Here is a 24,368-nt window from a genome sequence, read left to right as displayed (position 1 = left end):
CACTTAATGCTGTCATCAAAGTAGAACCCCATACTAAGCTCCTGGGTACCATAATTTCTGATCAATTAAAATTTGACCTGCACATTCAACATTGTATCAAAAAAACACTTCAAAAACTGGGACTACTTTATAGGAACAAAAAATTCCTTACATCAGACTCAAACTATCTCTGGCTCAGACGCTGCTCCCATACTTGCAAACTTACAGTCTACATTAATCACCAAGCTTGAATAAACGTATAATAAAATCAATAGTTTTGCAACAAACCAAGCCTATAACTCACACCACTGCTTTGCACTTAACACATTTCAATGGCTAGAATTCCCCCAACAATTTCTACTATCGCAGCTACAAATCACATACTCCATACTCTACAAACCTTCTGCCTGCCCCTACCTCTCCTCCCTAGTATCCTGCTATACCCCCAGTCATTCACTCCATAGCTCTGCCCAACATATCCTAGATATTTACAAACCCAACAAGAACATTGGCAAACTCTTATACAAACACTCAATGTCCCAGGCCTGGAACAAACTCCCCTGCAATGTAAGAAACATCCCACACATAACTCGTTTCAACAAAGAGCTAAAACATTCCCTATTAAACTCATGGCCCTGCCCCTGCCAGGATTCTATTTAAAGCCCTCCCCTTCCTTCTCTGTCCTTGTACTCAATTTCTTCCTTTCTTCTTTTTTTTTGGCTATAACTCGCAAGTAGAAGTCTTATCAATTATTTCAACACGTAATGTTTCCATTTGTAGCTAAAACCTATGTAAATATGTATATTTCAATAGCTGTTTGATTTGTAACTATATTTGTATATAGTCTTTCTCTCAATTTTTTAATGTTATTTCCTGTCTACTTTGTATATGATTTTTTCTGCCTTATGTAACTGCTTTGTCTGCTTAATGTTTGCTAGCAGTTTATTTTTTCTTAATGTATTGTTAATCTCAAATGTACATTTACAATTAGTTTGTATTAAACTGGATTTTTTTCTCCTCGTGTCTACACTGAAAATGGACTTCTGGCTCAGGTGGACCAACCTGGTTAACAAATGTCAAATGAATAAAATAAAATAAATTTTCCTGACCTATCTAAATAATTACTAATCCCTAGTTCACTTACTAGAGCAAGGCAAGATAAAGTGTGTGAGTGGTCCTTCTTTGTCAGGTTTCACAAACAGACTGCTGAGAGCTAAGTGACATCTCTCACTAAATACCATTTCAGTGCTGGCTGGACCATGACATCACATCTGGTCATCTGACTGTGATTCCCACACTACCTCCTTTACTAGAAACTGAACCAGAATCTAGCAGATATGTGTCATCACACACACACACACACACACACACACACACACACACACACACACACACACACAAAGCTTTGCTACGATGTTTTACAGCATCTGGAAGCTATAAAACCATTTCAACACTTCTACTCTTCCATGGTAGCAATTGGTTCACCACTAAGGACAATACAGCAGGATTCCTAGTCCTTGTTTTCACAGATGTTGCGTCTCTGGTTGTAGTCAGAACTGTAAGATACAATCCTTATTTGTTCTAAACCAGGTTACTTAATTTCAGACTATTTTTCAAAATTAGCTGGACTGAGATTAACAATTTCTCTTCTAGTGTCCTCTGTTACAGTATATTCATTTCAGTAGTTATAATACAGTCTGACATACAGGTTTATTTCTTTTCTGTCCAGCAGGACTCACTGTTGGTACATTTATAACACAAGCCATTTTCCAAATACATTTTCAACACAATCATCTCTACAAATCAGTTTGATATACAAATTACATATAATTCTTTACAAAACTCCATCTAGCTATGCTGGCTTATGTAACATATCCACTGCTCTATTTTTCCTGGCATAGCTGGCAGTACATCACATCTTCACAACATATTTCATCCTTTACCTGCAGATACACTCAGTATTTAATTCTAGAAGTAACATGATACAAAATAGTTTGTAAACACAATTCTAGGACTTTCAAATACATGTTCAGTAAGGAAACCCCAACCCAAGACAGTAGGTGGCCTGGGATGTGGTAGATTTAGAATTTTTCAGCAACATATAAAACTCTTGCTTAATATGTGAGGTGATAATACCCTCTTTGGTGGCTGAATCCTGGAAACCACCAGTTAAGATCTTCAAATCATGGGATGTCTCTAACTCCAGGTGCAAGTAAAACTTTTTGTTGTGAAGTTGCTGTATAGCTTTGTGGTTATAATCCTGATTTTTCCATGCTTACACTGTTCTCCTTACCAGCTTGAATAGCCACAGTGAAACCTCATCTTGTCTCAATATGTTAGATACCTGTTTACCTGAATTTGACAAAAATGAACAGAATTTCTAAAATTAATGCTTTTGATGTTATGTAATTCATTCAAAACAGCCAGTTCAAGCACCCTTTACTTTAGTATGGTTTGGTGACTGAAAACTAATGTGTCTACATTTAAAATACATAACTTTATTTTGTATACATGTATTCATTTTTATATATGTATTTTATTTTATTTTTATTTTATTTGTATTTGTTAACCTGAACAGAGCACTGGTCTCCATGGACCCTTTTTCAGACTCGGCCCTGGAATGCTATCTCAGAATCACACAGTTAAGCAGTCGAGGCTGAGGGAGTTAACAGTTCCTTAATCCTCTTCTCCATCTCCCAGACCAAATAATATATATATGAAAATATATATAACAACATTAGTAAAATGCAAGTAATTGACAGAAGCATTTAGCATTTACAACCACTCAAAGTCACAAACCAGTGAGACACCTTGTAGCTTATTCACACTGTACCTGACAAATAAAACTGTGCCATCCTATTACATAGAAAAGTTATGGACACAGTCATCCCCTTAAAACCATTCTTGTTTTGATTTTATTAGGAAGTTGATGAGCTCCGTCCTTGAGCACAACATATTTCTAGCTTCCTAACAAAAAAAGACCACAAGAAACATACAGAATAACAGCAGACTGTATTAAAATCACAAAAGTGTTTACACTGAAACTTTCTCAGCTGTAACACAGCTTACTAACCTGTGCATCTGACAAATATTTTCAGCTGTACTAGTCAAAAAGCTTTGTAGACAACAGTCATATATCAATCTATCTCTCTTTCTCTCTATATATATGTAGATATAGATATTTCTATCTATCTATATATATATATATATATATATATAGATAGATATTTCTGTCTATCTATCTATATATATATATATATATATATATAAATATATATATATATATGTGTGTGTGTGTGTGTATAGACAGATACATATACTTACCCACACACACACACACATATATAGCATATAGTGTGTTAGGTCTGACACCATGTAAATAATGCTGTAAATAGTATTGTGATTTGATTATGTTAAAAACAATTCTACTAAATCATATTTTATTTATTTTATTTACTGGGACCTAATATCTATGATCTAGTACTCACAAATATGGCCGCTTCTTGCACATTTCCATATGTATCATCCATACCTTGTTTTGTCAGATCATAATTTAGTGACCTTTTCCTTTAAAATTGGTGGTACTTCCTCTGTAAGTAGCTCTCTGTTTAGCAACTTCTGAAAAGCAAACCTCCTTCAGTTACTTAATAACAGATGGCCAACTGTCATCTTCCTGTGAAGGATCCCATTGCTAAAGCTGCTACTCATGCCTCTGATTTCTGCTCTCACTTAAATAGTTGTATAGATAAGGCAGTCCCTATTTGCCGTAAATATGAGAAATTTAAAAAACAAACTCTTGTGGTGGAATTCCCTTATAAATAAATAATATAACAAGAGAAAGAAACTGCTTAATGCTTGTTAAGAGGTCTCATTTTACCTACATTAAGAGCACACTTAAGCAAACTAACAAAGAGCTTAAGGGAACCATTATGAAGCTCGAAGTTGAGTATAAACTTAAAATAGACACTAAAGCTAAAAATAACTGCAAATCTTTATTTAACTGTGTCAGGAAGTTAAGAACTAACAGCCAACGATATTTGGAGCTAGTTCACAGTAAAACTACACTCTGTAACCCAAAGGAAGTGGCTAATATCCTAACTAACTAATTTTATTAAACATTTTACTCCATCCATAGTTATAGCTATTTTCACAGGTTCCACAATCACACCACTCTGATTTAATTACTATGGAGCAAGATCTCTTAGATCTGTCAAAAATTAAGAATACTTCATCCATGACCCTACTTCATCCATGACCCCTGATAACATACCAGGCTTTGTGATCATCAGTGCCAAATATGGCTTTTCTGAACCTCTACTGAATAAATCTAAGCCTCTGCACTGTTTACATTCTTGAAGCTTGGAAAACCGCCATTGTAATGCCATTAAACAAGGTTGGCCCAACCATGGATCCCAGAAACTATAGATCCATGAGTCTCACTAGCTTGATATGTAAAGCTACAGGGCGCATTATCTCAGACTTCATTAATATGGACATTGATCATCTTTTAACCTTGGACCTTCATCAGTTTGGCCTTGCCAAAGAAAGGTCCTGCCTCTTTGACTTCATTATTTTCTTTGAAAAAGCAACTGAAGCAGTGGATAGTAGTTATGTCATGCATATAGCATAACCAGACCTAACCAAGTCCTTTCACACTCTTCCCCACACAGTTGTTACTGACAGACTTACAAGTCTGACTATAAATCTTTATATTGTACAGTGGATTGCTAACTGGTTATCTGACAGATCCCATGTGGTTAGAGTAGCAGATGCTTCTTCTGAATGCAAAAAGGTTATCAGTGATGTACCACAGTGATCAGTTTTGGGCCCTCTTCTATTTGACATATATTTCTCAGACATTCAGGCCAGCATTACTGCCTGATGGTTAGCTAAGTTTGCAGACAACTTCAGATTAGTTTTGTATTCAATGTTCAACTGGCACGCAAATGCTCCAACACAGGTTAGACACTCTTGTTGATAATTCTTTATCATTTAAACATCATGTCAAATGATGGAAAGCCTTTTATTTGGCTCATGTAATTTCCACAGGCATCTCTACCATATCCAAAAAAGTCTTAATTCCCCTTTACACATGTCTTATCAGACCCATTATTGAGTGTAATGCATCTTTAGTAAGGTATTTATGTAAACGTATCACACAATTTGAGAGACCTCAGAGATTCATAAATAAAAAGGTCAGTGGACTTAAAAAATCTTGGTTATCGGGAGAGACTGGCAGCCCTTTCTCTGTACTGAGTCTGAAAGATGCAACCCTTTCTGACATCTTATTCATTCACAGAACTAATGGTACCTCAGATAGTTTTGTTAAAGTAAGTAAACTTTCGTCAGCAGATAAATAAGGCATGTTGGCCTGATAGATTCATATCCCAACATATCCCTCACCTGTGAAACAAACTTCTACTACATGCCAAGCAGAGTAGCACCCTTGCCACCTTCAAGGTAAACTCAGATAATTGAATGGGCAGCCTCAAATTCTACCTAGTCTATCTTGTCTTGCCCTCCTTGAGGCTAGAGGGAAATTTTGAGTAAGATCTTTTTGACTAGGCTTGAAATGGTCTGCAGATTGATTGCCTAGTACATGTGAACCTATAAATATTGCTTTACATAAACTGTTGTGTTGTCCTTGAAGAAAAGGATGGGTACATCTCTATATTTGGTTGAGAGACTCCTTTAAGTAATGCTGGTAACAATCAGTTACCTAGTTTAATGTATAAAAATGAGGGCTATGGCCTGAAGATCTGAAAAGTTAGTGTTTCATCACAGGAGAGTTTTGTGCCTGGAACAGTGGTTCTGCAAAGTCTGCTGTACAAGAAAAGAGATATGCCCAAATGGTCTCCGACTTCCAGGTTATTCTACTAAAGAATCCAGCTAGAAAGCAACTGCCTGCATTTACTTTGGGACTAAATATAAATTGGTATAAGAGATTGCAGAGTCTGTGTTATTTTGTTTTATTTTGAAGATCTTGTATCACTCGGCTATTATTTTGTCTTCTTTTTTAATGAAAACGAAAATATGGGCAAAGTGCCTCTGCTGCCTTGTTTTGATACCACATTGATGGGTGTAGCAAGGAGTTGGTAGTCAGTCTTCTGTGTCAGCAAGGAGCCCAAATTTACCCTTTTCTACCTAATATTCAAGCAACTTTTCCCAAAATGAAGAGAGAGCTGTATTGTGGTATGGACTAGAAGTTTTGTTGAGTGCATGGGTTGCATTCAAGTTGTGCAAGTTGACAACAGCAGATTATTTGCTGCAAATTACTGCTTTTGTAGAAGTCCCTACCAAAGACTCTTCTACCTTTTAAGTAACTAACCATGGTGGAAGACCTGAAGACATACCTCATATTCTTCCATTGGTATGCCCACTAGGAAAGACAGAACTAGAGTGACTTGAGGTAGAATCTCCTCAACTCATCTAACTGATAAACTATTAAAAGCCTTCATGGCATAGAAGGGGTGGAATATCAGGACTATGATAAGGTTAAAAAGAAAAAAAAAAACTTATCACCTTGCGCTAGTGTCACGTAACTTTATAGCTGAAGATTCAGCACCATGGCATAGAGGGATAAAGCTCTGACTACAATGCAGGCAACCTGAGTTTGACAAGGCAACTTGGGTACCTGTAAAAGGTGGTTAGGGAGGATGTGAGTGATCAGCTGCTGTTGCTGCCACACCTGTCCTGGGGAGACGGAGACAGTGCAGGAATGCCAAAGAGGTGATAATTGATGAGATCAGTAAATGTTATACCTTATGGTGTCTGACCCTCCTAAGCCCATACTGTCTGAGTGCGTTTGCACTTGTAAACCAAGGGAACACAGTGTGCAGAGGCACATTTTCCATCAGGAGGTAGCAGATGTTCTTCGTGTGTCACTGTTGCAGTCATCGCATTTGGGTTATCCTTGCCAGGGTAGCCCTCAGTCTGCCCAAATACCAGAGGCTTAGTATTTCTGCGTTGGTTGCTGTCGCTTCAGGACTGACATCAGGTCACCAGTAGTGTAAAGTAAGGCAGCATTACACCAGTCTTTCTTGTTGAGGAGCCAGAAGCAGTTTGCATGAGTACTGGTCGGCCGCTACTGAGTTTCATTTTCCTAGCTGAAGTTGAAGTCTTCTAAAGCTAAGTACCCCATTGGGGATCCTTTTTTCTTGCTCTAACCGATATCAGAAAAAGTTAACAATTGTCTCGCCTGTGGAAAGCAAATACCACACAGAGACTTTCATTCTTACTGCGTCACTTGCTTAGGCCCAGACCACGACTTCCCCCGCTGTCACTTTTGTGTTTTGTTCAACACCAGAACTGTACATCATCGGGCTCTTATTGTAGCTAGATATTTTTGCTCTCAGTCCTCGATTTCCAATATGGCTTCAGTAAGCCACCCGACATCTGATCTTCTGAAAAAAAAAAACGTAAGGATAAGGAAAGAAACCGCACAGGTCCAAACCTACCGGTGATGCTTCCGTTAAACTTGTCGTCAGTTCTCCGGTCCTCAGTGAGATGCTTTTGCAGCCCCTGATGTCCACTTCTGTAGATTCGCAGGCCGCTACCGAGACCCTTTCGGAGTCCAGTATGCCGCAAAACTCTTCATCAACTACTGATCCTGTGGTTGTCTCTACCTTGGATGGGTCCAGAGCAGCTGAGCAGGCACCAGCTTCCGAGGAAGTACTTTGCATTACTGATTCTCGACACAAACCGACGGCTTCTTTCGTGTCTTCTATTCTTTCAAAAACTACTGAGTTTTTAAAGCCCAGGGTACAAACCACACCCAAGAAATCCACGACCCCATCTCAAGCATCTGCTTCCTTGCCTCAGTCTCAAATGCTTAAAATGGCAGAAGACCTTATAATGTTGATCGGAGAAGCCAAGCTACCCCTTCCAAAAGAAAAAGAGATTTGTCCCCAGTAGTTTTTTTCTGAACAGGAGTCCGATGACTCCAATGCCTCTGAATATGAAGACATGCAACCCCTCTCTGCTTACGAGGATTCTGTTGCAGAGGAATCCATTCCTTCAGCCTCTCCACCTGAAGATTTTTCCCTTGGGGAAACCCTTCATACTTTAAGGGAGCATTTCCAATGGGAATGTCAGGACTACCCTCAGTCTAAAAAGAGACTCAGGGAATTTTTAGATCTTCCACAGCACAGACTCCTGGCCATTCCTCCTGTCCTGGATGTTGTGGATGATGTTTTCATGGAATCTATTTTAACTCCTGACACCCTCCCTCCCCCTCCCAGGAAACCTGACAGGTATTACAGAGTCTCTGACTCTCACAAATTTCTTTTCAAAAATCCTACTGCTGACCCTGAGGTTATCTCCCAAGGGCCTAAAGGAGTTAAAGCAACTTTTGCTAAGAATCCCACCCCCTCAGATAGGGATTCCCATGCATTAGACAGATGGTGTAAAAAAGTATACACCTCTGCTACTCTTGCTATTAGAGCACTAAATTGTCAGTTCCATATGCTAAAATTCCGGCAACATACCATGGAACTCCTCAAACAAAAAATATCAACTTTTCCTGCTTGTGCAGAAAATAGAGTTGCAAGACTTGATGTGTTCTGCAAGTCAAGTAACTAAGCACACCTTACACTGTGGTTTTGATGCCCTAGAATCATCTTGCAGGGCAGCAGTCACTGGTTCTGTCCTTAGAAGGCATGCTTGGCTTAAGGAGCAGTCCTTGCCTGACCATGTCAAATCTAAACTATTAGATGTACCCTTGCACAAAGACAACTTATTTGGCACCAAGGCAGAAGAGGTCTTAAAAAAGATGGAAGAAAAAGCTAAATCTGTGCAGATAGTTAAGGATTTCTTGCAGGTCCAGCCACCTAGGTTCAGTAGACGTTGCCCCTCCAAACACAGGTCCTTTCCTGCCCCCTCCAGGTCAGTTCAGCCCAGACCCCGGGGAAGCAGACCCCCAGAAAACAGCCATAGGGAATGCAGAGATCAAAGCAATGGAGTACCTCCACTTCTAAATCAGGGAGTGCAAAGCCACCCCCTCATGGTAAGAACTCACAATGACTCTCCACTTCCACCCCCCTCCCTCTGCCCACCTGCATTTGCCCACTGGAGGAAAACTCTCCTTCCACGCAAGCACCTGGGCCATCATTACCAACAACTGCTGGGTCCTCAACATAGTGTCCCAGGGATTCAAATTTTCTTTCTACACTCTACCAACACCAAAATGGTTCCCAGATCTACCTCCAAACCAGTGGGTAGAGGCCAAAAAGCAAGTCCTTTCCCTGCTCTCCATGAGGGCAATAGGGCACATTCCTGCAGAACAGATAGGCAAAGGTGTCTACTCCAGGCTCTTTCTGGTACTCAGAAAAGAGGGCACCTGGCGTCCCATCCTCAGTTTATCCATTCTAAACACCTTCCTGGTGATACCAAAATTCAAAATGCTCACCCTTCAGCAATTACTACCTATGCTCTCCAAGGATGCCTGGCTAGCCACCCTAGACCTAAAAGAGGCCAACCTACACATCTAAATCAGGGAATCATGCAGGAAATATCTACGTTTCAGGGCAGGATCTCTGCACTTTCAGTTCTCTATGCTTCCCTTTGGCTTATCTACTGCTCCCAGAGTTTTCACAAAATGCCTGGCTCCCGCCATTGCTTTTTGCAGGCAAAGAAATATTCAAATTTACCCATACTTAGACGACTGCCTAATTCAGGCAGACAGTCGGGAAAAGCTGCTCAAGCACTTGGTCTTTGTAAAGAACCTACTGACCTCCCTAAGGTATATTATCAACGAAAAGAAATCCAAACTAGTACCGACCCAAAAAATTATATTTCTGGGAGCAAGCCTGGACACAGCAATCTAGAGGGCATTCCTTACACCAGAAAAGCAAACTTACCTGACAGCCTATTTCTCTCAACTAGCCACCAGACCCCAGTTATCCACAAGGAAAATCCTGCAAGCTCTGGGGTTCATGGCATCTTGCATTCTGCTCGTTCCCTATGCCAGACTGCATATGAGGAAACTTCAATGGTACCTAAAAAAAATAGTAACAGATGCAGGACCGAAAGGGAAAAACTAATAATCAAACAAATGGTCCAGGCAGCAGCAGGTGTCAGCCAGAAGAAAGATTTTTTTTTAAAAAATTCACCATTTAAAAAAATAAATCTTTCTACTGGCTGACACCTGCTGCTGCCTGGACCGTTTGTTTGATTAATGGTACCTAAAAAGCCTTTGATGTCAACACTCTCAAGACCTGGAAACTCTTATACCAATGATAACTTGTCTAAGGAAAGATTTCCTTTGGTGGGCAGCAGCATGGTACCACAACAAGGTACTACCCTTCTCACCACCCCACGCCACCCAGACCCACACCATAGATGCATCAGACTATGCCTGGGCTGCACACCTGAATGGCAGGTGCATACAGGGCCAATGGAGCCCACATCAAATACATCTACCAAAAGGAGATGTTAGCTGTCCAGCACACATTGACAGCTTTCAGATCCCTTCTCTCCCCAGGGGCTCTACTGATCAAAACAGACAATACCTCAGTGATGTGGTAAATCAACAAGCAGGGAGGGACTCACTCCTACCCTCTATGCTGGCTCGCCATGACCATTTGGCACACAGTCTCAACCATGCAACTACACCTGTTAGCACAATTCCTGCCAGGCTCTCTAAACTCTCTGGCAGACAACTTAAGCAGAAATCTTCTGGAACCGCACGAGTGGCACGTAAACCAAAGAACCTTCACCCTTATAACTCAGAAATGGGGCACCCCGAAAGTAGACCTCTTTGCTTCCCACTCCAACCATCAGCTCAGCAAGTTCTGCACCAGGGAGCCTCACTGCAGGGCCTAGAAAGTGGATGCTCTATCTTCCCAGTGGATCAACTCTCGGTCTATGCATTTCCCCCACTACCTCTCATTATCAGGGTACTGCTCAAAATAAAGGAGGAAAAACCAAGGGCAATCCTGATTGCCTCAGACTGGCCACACCAGCACTGGTACCCACTGCTGCGCAGCCTGTCCCCTCTGTCACCATGGCATCTCCCTCAGATCCCAACACTCCTGACCTAGAGGGAAGGAGAAGTCATGCATCCCCAATTGCAGACCCTCAATTTGGCAGCCTGACGTATTCCCTGACCACTGTACAAGCTGCCAATCTCAGTAAACAGGTTCAAGATGTTATACACGAGGCCAGATGCCCTAGCACTAGAAAGTCTTATGCTGACAAATTGTAAAAGCTCTGCACCTGGATCCAGGCTAAGGGAGCCAATACCACACAGCCCTTCCTACCTCTCATCCTGGATTACGTAGCTGACCTGCTACACAGTGGTCTATCCTTTTCCTCTATTAAAATTCATACCTCTGCTATCTCTCGTTGCACTGAGCAACCTCTTTTCTCACACCCTCTCATCAAACAGTTCCTCAGAGGGGCTAGCAACTTGAGGCCACCCAGAAGAGCACCTACCCCAGCTTGGGACATAAACTTTGTGTTGGAGAAACTCACCATGCCCCCCTTTGAACCAGCAGCATCAGCAGAGTTAAGGTTTCTCTCATGGAAGACAGCCTTGCTTCTGGTCATCACTTTAGCAAGAAATGTATCAGAGCTACAAGCACTAATGGCTGTAGAGCCCTTCTTCATTTTCCATACTGACAGGGTCTCCCTCAGGACTAACCCATCCTTCATGCCAAAAGTGGTGTCCAGTGTGGCTCCTGACCAATCCATTCATTTACCCACCTTTTTCCCTAACCCACAAAAGAAGGGTGAAAGAATGCTGCACTCTCTAGATGTGAACAGACAGCTCAGATTCTATCTAGACAGGGCTAAAACATTCAGAAAGACTGATCAGTTGGTAGTCAGCTTTGCTGCAGGAGCAGAGGGCAAAGCCATATCCAAACAAACCATTTCCAAATGGATAGCACACTGCATCCATTTCTGCTACAAGCAACATGGGAAACCTCCCCCTAAGGGGGTCAGAACTCACTCTGCCAGAGCAACCTCCACCTCTACAGCTCTCCTCAGAGGAGTCCCCACCAGGGACATCCTGGAGGCTGCAACATGGACATCTGTTCATACCTTCAAGCATTACCACCTGCCTATCTTCTCCAAGTCCAGGGCAGGCTTTGCCACTGCAGTCTTGCAGGGCATCCTAGCCAGCCCCAGTCTTCTTGACTGCCTCCACCCTTTTCTTCAGCTTTGGGAATCAACCCAAATGTGATGACTGCAACAGTAAAACACGAGGAACATAGTACAGTTGTGTACACTTACCATAAATGTAGATGTTCGAGTGTATTCACTGTTGCAGTCCTGGTTTCCCTCCCTCCACCCTCCTTTCTCTCTCTCTCTCTCTCTCTCTCTCTCTCTCTCTCTTATTACAAGGAACTTCTTGGTATTTACTTTCTACTGGTGGGGTTCTTCCACCTTTTCCTGGCTCCCACTTGGAGGCACCTGACAGAGCAAGAAAAACTGATGTAATGGCGTTGGCTCCCTTACTTTATACTACTGACGACCTGACGTCAGTCCTGAAGTGACAGCAACCGAAGCAGAAGTACTAAACCTCTGGTATTCGGGCCGACTGAGGGCTATCCTGGCAGGGATAACCCAAATGTGATTGACTGCAACAGTGAATACACTCGAACATCTACATTTATGGTAAGTGTACACAACTGTACTTTTTAATGCTTAGAAAATCTGCAGAGAAAGAGAAGAATGCTTCCAGGGGGAGATGGTAGGCCACCCCCACAGCACCTGCAAGCTTGGCCGTCTTTCCCTATCATCTGCCCATCTCTGGGGAACAGAAGGACAAGATGGATTCCTGGTCAAGATTGAGTGGACCTTAGGGTTCTTGCGTAGTAATGCGTGGCTTTCTTACCCCTCCCTGGAATTAACTGTCTGACTGATTGCATGTAGAGGAGCCATTGGATAAGGTCCTGTTATGAACAAAAACAAAAAAAATTTAAAGACTGGCGTTTTCTCCTGGTTAAAATGTTATGTGCTTAAACTATGCTTAGAGCCTGAAGGCCAACATATTATAGCTAAAATGATAGAAATGTTACCATTGATAAACATAAAATAGCTTTGTTTGTTACTTTAAGAAATTGTGTATTCCAGACTGACTCTAAGGGTGCTGCAAATGTTGTTTTATTGTTAGAGAGATTATTATGCAATGAACTGTCAACATCTGAATAATCCAAATGTGTAGTAAAGCCTTTGAAACATTTACTTTGTTTTAAATGTGTTTAAAAGGGACATATGTTTACATTTTCTGATATAATAATAATAACAATAAAAACACTGTTCTAACTAGGAAAGCCGTAGTCAGTGTAAGGCATACTATTAATCATACAATGTGCCATTATTGAATCAGCCTTCTGCTGTAGTGGTTTTGCAAACTTACAGTATTTTACTTAATGGCCTGGAGCTGCAAGGACTGTTATACTCAGGCTGCATGGCTAGACTTAAGCAGTTAAAGCAGTTTGTATTCATGGAGATAAGAACAAAATATACTGATCTGACTCCTGTAATATAGACAAACACAGTGCCTGCCATAGACTTAAGTAAACTAGACTTGGCACTGAAAAGGTTAAAATTGATTAAGGCAAAACTCTTCAGAACAGTACCCTGGATCACTATAAGAAATGCTGGAAACCATAAAAAGTATTTCATTTCCTGTTCCCTTTCCCAAATCCAATTCAGGACTGAAGGTATCCCCACTCCTAATTCCTAACTGTACGTAGCGATAACATTACTAACCCCTCCTTTTTTTTTAACAATAATACTTGAAATGACACCCTTCCTTCCTCTTCACAAGTGTGTTCAAGACCCATCTTTTCACTTCAAAGTAATTAGTAGAGTAGAGGTACAAAAAACAGCTGGTAAATAATTAACTGCTCATACCATACTGTCCTTCCTAATATTTTCAAACCTGGTAGTGAAATTTTTAGCAAACCACCAACATTGCTGTAAACCCTCACTAACAAAACCTTGCTCCATAGCTTTAAAGATGCACTAAGTCATACCCTTTGCAAAAACTGCTTCTCCCAAAGTCTTTATCTCACTAAAAGTCTTCCTTTGCCATTAGTTATGTTGACAGTGTCCCAATAGAAGTAACAACACACACTAAACTCTTGGGCATTATCATTGATGATCAAATTAAATTTGACCTACATGCCCAATACTGCATCAAAAAGACTCACAAAAAATTGGGTGTGTTAAGAACAAAAAAATTCCTCAGCAGTGACACTAAAGTTGCCCTTGCCAATGCTGATCTCCTCACCTTACTTTACACCTCCCCTATTCTAACCAATCTACAATCCACCCTTAAAACAAAGCTAGAGCTCTGCTACAACAAAATTGCTAGATTTACTTCTAACCAACCTTGTAACTCACACCACTGCATATCTCTGAAAATCCTCAACTGGCTTGAGCTACCTTGCCAGCTTCTTCTCTTACAACTCCTCCTCGTGTCACTTCATAATAAATAACCCTACTGCTTGTCCTGCCATTGCTGTACTCCTCACTTTCTATATGCCCTATCGCTCACTCTGTAGCTCTGACCAACTTCTGTTAGAAATCTACAAGCCTAAAAAAATCCCTAGGTCATTCCTTTACAGCTATACTGTTGCTCTAGCATGTAACAAAATTCTTTTACCCATCCAGTCTATCCCAAACACTCTCAACTTCAAGAAAGCCTTATGGGAAAAACTCCATAACTCCTGGTTCTGCTTCGGTCATGCTATCCACTAACCTCCCACCCACCTACCTTACCTGTCTAACCCCCTACTTTCCACTACCTAACCCTCCCTCCCTCTCTACCTGCTATTTCTCATTTTCTTCTGTGCTACACACTTTCCCGTTCTTACTCCTAATCTTCCACTATCCCACCTCCCACTTCCTAACTAGTCATCCTCCCACTTCCATGTCCCTCAACTCTTACCCTTTACTCCCATCTTTTTTTCTCCTTATCCAGCACATACTTCCTTCTCCTCAACACCTTTCCATGTACTTGTACAATAACTCTCTAGATAGCTCTGCTCTACCTGGAAACCTATCTGCTGCTGTAACTTACTACTAACCTCACAATTCTCCCTAACAACTTTCAGTGGCTGTACTTCACTACTAAATCTTGCATTCATACTCAGACCATGTTTAACTTCAGTATGTTTAGTCTACCTATGCCTGTTAATTATGTAAATTAAAAAAAAATATTGTCATTATTTGTATATTTTGTATTCTTTTTATTGTTTATTATTCTTTTTATTGTTTTATTGTATTATTATTCTTTCTGTTATACTGGAGCTTTTCTCCCTGGACCTCTAATGAAAAAGGGCTCACGCCCAGTCAGACCTGTCCCGGTTAACAAATGTCAAAATAAAATAATAACTAAATAAAATAAGATCTTTTTCAACCAAATTCTTGACTATATTTCAGACTGTGATATCCTAAGTAATAGGCAATACAATTTTCAAATCAATACAAGTACTGCTACAGCAATTTTCTGTCTTCTGAATCAGATGTCCTCTTAGCAGTCCACCATTGATACCATAGATCATTCCTTGCTTCTCCACAAACTTGGAGAGACAGGTTTCTCCTTAGAGGTCCTGCAGTGGACTGTCAACCTTCTTAAGCCAAATAACGCTTATAGCTTTGGAATATCCTGCAAAGGTGGTCCTCTTTTTTTCCTCTCTTCATAAATATTCCCCCTGGGACCTTTTGCATATCAACAGTATTCTTTATGGCAGATGTTGTCTTCACTGAGGGCAATAAAAATCCTGTCAAAACTGAACTTTTAGAATAATTTTGTCTCCATTTGGAACTGGCAGCATAAAAATAAATTCACTGTCAATGCAAACAAAAGGTCAGTTATGCTATTCCGTATTCAAAAAAAGATATGGCATTTAAAAATTATCACTGTTACTGACTGGTACCTCCCTTCATTCTGCAACAGAAGAACAGTATCTAGTCTCCTTTTGACCAGCACTTCTCGTAACGTAGACACATTGAAAACCAAATACATAATTTTAATTGAGCTAATACTTTATTTTGCAAAACCTCACATTTGCTCTCAGTTTAAAACAGTTTATGGGTATCAGTTGGGCACTGTGTTTCCAAAAGTTAAACATTCCTCTTATGCTGTGCTGCTGATGCCATAAGACAGAAACATGCATGTCAACAGCTAGAGGGTTTGGCTTTATTGGCCTGAAATGTCCATAAATAGACTTAAAAGTAAAAGAAAAGTCATGGACATTCAGAACTGCCATTTAGCTGAAACACCTGATATCCTTAAAGGGTAATTTGCATATATCCCATGTTGCCTCTGATACAACAGGTTTAAGGTATCATACAGTGGAAAGTCTAGCTTTGCTAGATTTTTCTTTTTGTGTTTTTTAATAATCAGGAAGGAAGAAAACTAGTAGACACTAAGTGTCACTGCTGTGTGCAGTGGAATTTATTTTTGTTTACTAGGTAAGCCTTTAATTATTGGGTAAATATGTTTACATTAGTGCCCATTGGGATAGAGTTCTGTACTTTGGCTATGCAGCTGTGTATAGAGAGTCACTAACTTGATTTAAATTGTCATTTCTGTTAAGCCTGAGTTAAAAGCTAGAAGATTAAGATGATTTGTGATTCTATCGGTATTGTCTATTCACTATAATGTGATTTACTAATAAGTCTGTTATTTTCTAATTACATTTTCTGATGATGTCCTGATATGTGCAGGATGAAATCACTATCCCAGTTTATTAAAGTGTTTGTGGCGCTGTAAACCAAGCTTAAAGCATTCTCTTTATTTTTTTGTATTTTATAGTGGTATTTTGGACATGTATTAGTTTTATACATCTCTGTGCGTATCTAGCTGTATGTCTATATCTATGTGTATGTGTGGATACATATTCATATATATGTTTGCATATAATTTTATATATATATATATATATGAGCCGCGGTGGTGCAGCGGTTAGCGTTGTTGCCTCACAGCAAGAGGTTCTCCCATTCAATTCTCGGCTGGAGCGCCTTCTGTGTGGAGTTTGCATGTCCTCCCTGTGGTTGAGTTACATTTAAAGACATGCAGGTAGGTGCATGCGTGAATGGGTGTGCCTTCCTTGAAGGCTGGGCGTCGGGCTGGCAACTCAGCACCTTAAAAATCCACTGCCAATCATTAGCGGACCGGAGTTCTGCTGTGGCGACCCCAAACTGGGAAAAAACGAAAGACTTTTATATTTATATTTATATATATATATATATATATATATATATATATATATATATATATATATATATTCACTATACAATCTCAAAATACTGAAACTCAAAATACTGAAATATCGAATTTCAGTATCTTGAGACTGTATAGCGAAAATCCACATAACAGAAAACCCACAACCGCAAAAATCAAAATCGCGGCCATACTCATACACACACCACCACACAAATAAACACACATACACCTACCTAAAGTACACTACAAGAAACAAAACAACACACAAACACAACATAACATAAAAACGCACCTACCCTACCTATAAGCAGGGGGCAAGCCCCCCTGCATCCCACACCCCCGTTACTTATATATACTAACTCCAAGGTTGCACTAAACACACAGACACATAAAACTCACCACTACACACATACACACACACACACACACACACGCACTAAAATCCCTACCCAAAACCCTTATGAAAACACCACTTACCTGAATCCCCAGCTAAATCCACACACTGCAAAACACATCACGAACACGACACAACAGCGGATTTGACATTTCCGCATTCGATTTATTGCAGTTTTGCATAACTGCACTTTCGACTATACAGTCTCCAAATACTGAAATTCGATATTTCAGTATTTCAAGATTGTATAGTGAATCCCTATATATATATATATATATATATATATATATATATATATATATATATATATACACACACATGTATATGTGTGTGTGTGTGTGTATGTATATATATATATATATATATATATATATATATGTGTGTGTGTGTGTGTGTGTGTACATACACGTGTGTGTGTGTGTGTGTGTGTGTATGCACATCTGTGCATATAAAACAATTTTAGAAGTTAGTACACCACTAGATGAAAAAGTTGTTAGTGCGACATTTATTTCCTTTCCATGTAAGCTTTTTCATTTCATAAAGTGGAGTTCACCAATGTGAAAGCTGTTGAATGTTTTAAACATACTGTTATTTTTTTTTTCATCCAAAAAAGACACCATTAAGTGCCCCGTGTGAAACCACTATAACTGGAAGATATTACACATGTGAATGGAATAGTTTTGCTGTCTTCTTGTGAGTTAAGTAGGATTGCTTGCCCTGCTCTTGTAGAATCTGATCAGCAGGGTTCATTGGCCTGCCATGTCATGAATCCTGTAGATTATTGTAGCAGAATGCTGAATTGTTAAAATGTTGCAGTTTCAGAAATAATTTGCTGCTTGAAAAGTAAATGTACTTTGCTTTGTAACTTTATTTGCAATTTGAAAAAAAATCACTTTGACCTGAGAATTGTAAGGGGAGGGGAGGCTTGGCAGTTGCTTGGAGTCCGTAAGGACAAATGAAAAATATATGTACATAGCTAAGAAAGGAATTAGAAGGTAAGAAGAGTGTCAAACAAAGTGAGAACAAAACTAGACAGTAAAGTACATGATGTCATTTTCTTTGTTTTGTGACCCTAGTCCAGATATATCTATCTGTAATGCATATTTTACTTACTTTACTAGATGACCTTGTACTGCATCCCAAGAAGGATTCATCAGTTGCAAGTCTAGAAAACCCAGCTGCTGCTCAGTCAGCTGTTAATTGCTTAGCATCAGTTATAGATATAAGCAAGTTAATTGTTGCTATGCTTGTGTATCAGTATTTTGACTGTTTTCCTGAATGTTTCAATGTATTGTGTTATCAGAAAATAGAAAGTTATGTTGTTTTCTTTTTTTCTTGTGTAGGCCAAGGAGAAGATGAAGGAAGAGTCTTGGAATATTCATTTTTTTGAGTATGGGCGTGGAGTATGCATGTATCGCACACTGAAAACACGAGAGCTGGTGATGAAAGGAATACCTGAGAGTCTGCGAGGTGAACTGTGGCTTCTATTTTCAGGTAAATGAATCCAGCATCGAACATCCTCTTTTCACCTTCTAGATTGGGTTAATGGAAGTTGTGTGGTGAAGTATATTCTGAAGAATAAGAGGCATGGATTTATCTGATGACATATTGTTTTGTGCTTTTCTCTTCCACCATTCTGTCACAAATACTTACATTTTACTAGGGGCAGGGGAAAATACTGAGGTAAATTCAGCAGTGTTCCTGAACACTAAGCGTAGCTGAGATGTCTTGTCTGTACTATTTTCCTTTTGTATGCACATGATTTGATTTTCAGTCAGTGGTTAGACTTGATGTTGCAGAGCATATCTGCTGTTGATGGCTGCGACTCCTGTAAAGAAATGCCAAGATGCTTTTGTTTGAGCTGGCCTAGCAAGGCTCTAGCTTACGTTGTCTCTAGTTCTTCTTGGTACATCAAAAAATGAAGAGAAGCAGCAGCATAAATGCTGTGCAGAGTGTATTTAGTCAAATATAGAACAAAAGCTTTTCTTATTTAAAGTCTTTTTTAAATTATCACGTAAGTCATAGCATACATGCATAAATCGAAAATAAAAATGTATCATTTTTTTTCATTTACATACATTATGCATTATATATGCTTTCTTTCTTAATAACTGCTGTCATTCCATCCAACATTACGCAAAGTTGCAAAGTTCCTGCCTACCCTTAAACCTCAGTCCTCCTGAACATTATTCTGCTTACATTGTTCCCACAAATTCCATTTATTTATGTGTAATTTGCTCCCTCCCTTTTTTAAGGAGCCCTTTTGCAGTTCCTTTCTGTCTTGCAATATTCAGTACTTCAAATACAGTTAGTTTAGATTTCTAATTTCAATTTTTAGTAACTGTTTTTGGCAGCCAGTAGAATTAAATGTAATAAGGCCTTACTCTGTCAAGACAATTCAGATCCTGTGTCCAGTTCAAAACAGTAATTTCCTTAGCTACAGTCCCTCTGTAGGGAATCGTAAAAATCTGTCAGTTCATTACACTCAAAAAAAAAAACCTGTTCCCAGTTGCTTCTGTCTTCCTCATCATACTACCAACATGAATTGTCTATGTGAGGAAAATTTCTTTGACATTTGCTTGGGGTATAAAAATACCTATGCAAACACGTCCAGCAAAAATCCTAAACCTCTTGCTTTTTTTTTCTGTAGCCCTTCTTGCAGTCATTGATATTAGCAAAATCTTCTTTCCTCGTTCCCATGTTGGCTTAGATTTTAGAAAGCTTTCTACAATTTCATGATTATAATATTCTGCATGGTTGTTATTTTCCTTAAGGATCTGCATCCACAATCCCATTCTCTCCTTACTTCTTGAACTTCACCCTCATTGCTTTACCACCATCCATTTCCATTTTGAATTATAACCTTCTGCTTGTATTATCTGCATGAGCCTTAGCTGAGTACCTCTAAATTATCCCTTCAAATCTGGTAATCTTAAACCATGTTGTTCTTTTAGGAGGATCAGCTTATTCCGCATAAGTCTTCCCCTCCCAGATACATTTCTTCAGCTCTTTGGAAACTTGGAAAGTCTTGTCCTACAAAGGTGTAGCATTTTGTTGTCTTCTCATTGCAGGAGAAAGAGAGTGTTTTTTTTTTCTCTGCTGTATAGCATTTTTCTGGTGATGGGGTCATGCCATAACTGCATGGCCGATTCCAGGTAAAATTCAGCGTTATAGGTTAGGGCTTGACCTAAATGACGTTAATTGCAGTGATGACAATGATTTCAGCAGCTGTTCCCAGTTATGGCTTTATGAAAATATGGCATATATGAATATGTGGCACATATATGATGCTGCAAGAAACTCCTCTGCACATTTTTCCCCTTCTCAGCCTGTCCATGGCTGAGGCAGTCCCAGGTATCGGGGGGGGGGGGTTAATGGTGGGGGGACACTTCAGTTAGGAGTAATCCAAGCAAATGAAGTAGATCTTCAGGTGCACAGTGAGAGGCCAAAAATGTGTAAAGAAATAGAGAAAGAGAGAGTTTGGCCCTGCATCTAGCTGTGCAGAGTTAACAAGCTTTAATTCACGAGGTAACATTTTCAGGCAGGAAGAGAACAAAGAGGAGCTTCTGTGGAAACATGTTTAGAGGAGCAGTAATATGTGAAATCCGGGGAGGCATACCTAGCCTAGGAGGTGCAGAGATAGTGGTGGTTGTGGCTGCAGATTAACACTAGCTGCACTAAATGATAAGGCAGGGAAGGAAGAGGAGTTTGGGAAATCATTCCTTAGCTTAGTCTTCACCAAAACAGACCTAGCAGTGACCAAGGTGCCTCTGAAAGACAAGACTTATTTACAGAGAGTGGTCCTTGTGGGAACTAATGATCTGGTGTTTCTGAAAGGAGAGAAATGCTCATGTGTAACAGTCATTGTGGGAACTAATAATCTGGAAGAAGAGATGTTGGAATGACTGTGCAGCTGATAGCAATGTGGCTAGACTTTGGAACCATGCCACCCAGGTGGCTGTCGTGAGTTGAAATGTAAGGACGCAAAGTCCCTGTGCAAAGGCATATTATATGAATAAGGAAGCAAATAGACATTTTAACTGCTTGACAGGGGAAAGGGGTGGAGAAAAGGTGATTATATAGTGTGGGGGCAGCTTGAGTAGATGAAAAGCCATTGACCATGGATATTCTTTATTTCATTCTCCATGAAAAACTTACAAAACAGCTTGAAAAGACATGTTCATACAGTTTTCTCTTAAATATGAGGTGAAGAGGGCAAAAAGAATTCAAAGGCTGATGAGGAATAGTAAGTTAAACTAACAGAGGGGGTGGTTGCAAGTTGGAGAAGACGAGAAAACGGAAATGTGAAGAAGTAATGAGGAGTAAAGGAAGGGCAGTATGAAGATGGAACAAAGGCATGGGGTCGTAACAAAAACATGGGCAGAGGCAGGAGAGGCTGAGATAAAGTAGTATTTGGATATAGGTTGTTGCTGAAGAACAGGGTAGGCAAAATTAGGGAAGTGGTAATAGTAGTATATATAAGAAATAAGAAGGGTAGATAATGAGAAGATAAGGGAGAGGAGAAAAGAGCATGACAGAGAAGTTGACAAGGAGAGGAGTACATGAAAAAGTTAAGCTTTTTAGCAGTAAAACTGGTTGGAACAAAGGGAGAGTTAGTACATTACCATCCTCTATAGGACATCCAACATCTAATGCAAGTTGCAGGAGATGATCATAGAGATAGAGTCATGGAATGGTCAAGAATGAAAATGATGCTATGATTGGAGGCCTGCTTTTCCTAGAGGAGGACTGAAGTATCCCATCCTAGTACTGGCAGAAGGAACAAATTGATTGCATTGTTTAACATTGAAAGGTTTGAGTTAACAGTATCCTGTGGAATCGGGGAAAAAAAGAAAAGCTTCACACTATCATGCTGTGTGGGTAGATTAAGTGGACTATCTGTACGGCAGTGAGGCAGTAGCAAGCAGGATCACCCAACGATATGGGTTATATTAGCCATGGAGTAGAAGAAAGGGGGGTGTCAGAAAGGCCATGGTCTGGTATTACATTGGACCAGGTTAGAGAAGAACAGGGAGGACCATAAACAGTAGTATGTGAAAGTGTTACTAGAGCAGAGATGTAGAGGAACTTTAGAAAATCATAGGAAATGCAATATGAGGAGGTATGGAAAACAGGAAGTAAGGACGGCCATAAAGGAAAAGAGTAGCAGGGACTGGAGGGAAAGAGGAGAGTTACTGGGAAGGACATATGTGGAAGGTAAAAAGAGGGCAGCAATTTTTTTCAGCAAAGCAAAAGAGGACCGGGAGGAAAGGTTAGCAGCAGACATTAAGAAGGAACAAAGCTTTCTTTAGGTGGTAGGAAGAAACTGGGAAGGAAATTGCTCATCCAGCTTGAGAAGGGCAAAAATATAAGGGATGCCAAATAGCAGGCAAACATTTCTAAATGAGTATCTGTCTTCACTGTTCAGCAAGGAAGCAGAAAAATTTCTACTAGTGTGGAAATACAGAGAGGAGAGGAGAGATCAGTAGGTAAGGAGTTAGAAGGTGCAAAAGTCGCAGGTCATTATTAGGAATGTAAGGCAGAATAATCAGACAAAATGTTCTTGAGGATACTATAGAATGCTGGTGGGATTTTAGTAAAAACCTCAAACATAACTGTTCAGGAGGTTCTTTATGGGAGTGGTGCCAGATTGCAAGTAAGCAAATAATAGGGGTTTTCATCTACAAAGGTGGAGCAAGGAGCATTTCCAGCAAAGTATAGGGCAAGTGAGTTGCTGACAGAATAATAGAAACAGTGCTGGTTTCTTGACCAACACAGTTTCTGGGATAAATTGGGCTGCTGAGTGAATTCCAGAATGGATTTGCAGCCTGTACAGCATATCAGACTAAACTGACCCACTTCCTTGACCAAGTCAGCAGGGTGATAAACATGGATAACCCTGTAAATGTGATTCTCGTGAATTTCATCAGAACCTTTCCCGAAGACTCACACCTCAAAGTACTGACAGAAATGTCAGAGGCACGAGTAGACATCAGAGGAGTAGATAAGTGGTGACTTGCTCAAGGTGATAGGAAGAGCTCTCTGAAAGTGTAAAAATTAACAGCTGCTGTCTTGCAGGTGTCAGTCTGGATCTATTCCTGTTTATCATGCTATCCTCTGAACTCACACAGGGCTTGGTAAACTGGATTAGCCTCTTTTGGCATTGCACCAGTGCTGCACATTGATGGAATATGGACAAGCAAGCCTGAACAGGTACCCAAGGAGGCTTGGAATGTTGTCTAACAGGTGACAGCTCCACTTCAGCACATGCAGCTGTATTTTACCTTATTTGGCGAATGGCATTTGAAGGGCAGAAAACAATCAGTGAAGCTGGGCTAAAGAATCCAGAGCTAAAATGAACTCTACAGTTATTATAATGAAAAACATAAGCCATCTGGCTCCATGACAAATCAAATGTTGAAATATGTATGTAGTGGGGTGGGACTTATTCTTCCCAATATCAAGCATTAGTTTTGATAGAGCTGGACCATTTTGTGCAGTTCTAGATGCCTTAATGTGAAGGTAGATTCCAGTGTCATAAGGGGCACACAAAGGAGGTTGACTAGATTGGTGAGGAGGACTGTGGGAGAGTGACAGGTGAGGAGAGTGCAAGGCAGTTCACCATCTTTATTTTTTTTTTTTTTGCTAAAAATTGAGAGAGATGAGGTAACATGATATGGCCATACTAGTCATTGTAAGAGGTAACTGTAATCCTGATTATCCTGGCAAAGATGTACAAGGCATCTCAGCATCTGGGTGGGGAGAGCATGCGCTGCAAATAGAGTGCTGTTTAATCTTGAGTTGGCATAG

At 40.0% G+C, this 24,368-nt stretch overlaps 1 protein-coding gene across 3 annotated transcripts in view; it reads left to right on the top strand.

Moving 5' to 3' along the window:
• The window catches only part of TBC1D9B (TBC1 domain family member 9B), a 2,477,681-nt gene that overhangs the window by 810,003 nt on the left and 1,643,310 nt on the right, over window positions 1-24,368 (top strand). For all 3 annotated transcript variants that reach the window (XM_044069590.1, XM_044069591.1, XM_044069593.1), the window contains one exon: window positions 18,902-19,052. In XM_044069590.1, coding sequence (XP_043925525.1) covers window positions 18,902-19,052 — 151 coding nt within the window. The remainder of the gene's footprint in view (window positions 1-18,901; window positions 19,053-24,368) is intronic.

This window comes from Protopterus annectens, chromosome 4.part0, assembly GCF_019279795.1.
Source record: "Protopterus annectens isolate FY-2018-M chromosome 4.part0, PAN1.0, whole genome shotgun sequence".
Taxonomy (NCBI): domain Eukaryota; kingdom Metazoa; phylum Chordata; order Ceratodontiformes; family Protopteridae; genus Protopterus; species Protopterus annectens.
Note: the sequence above shows the minus strand (reverse complement) of the source record. Positions and strands in the feature narration are given on the sequence as shown.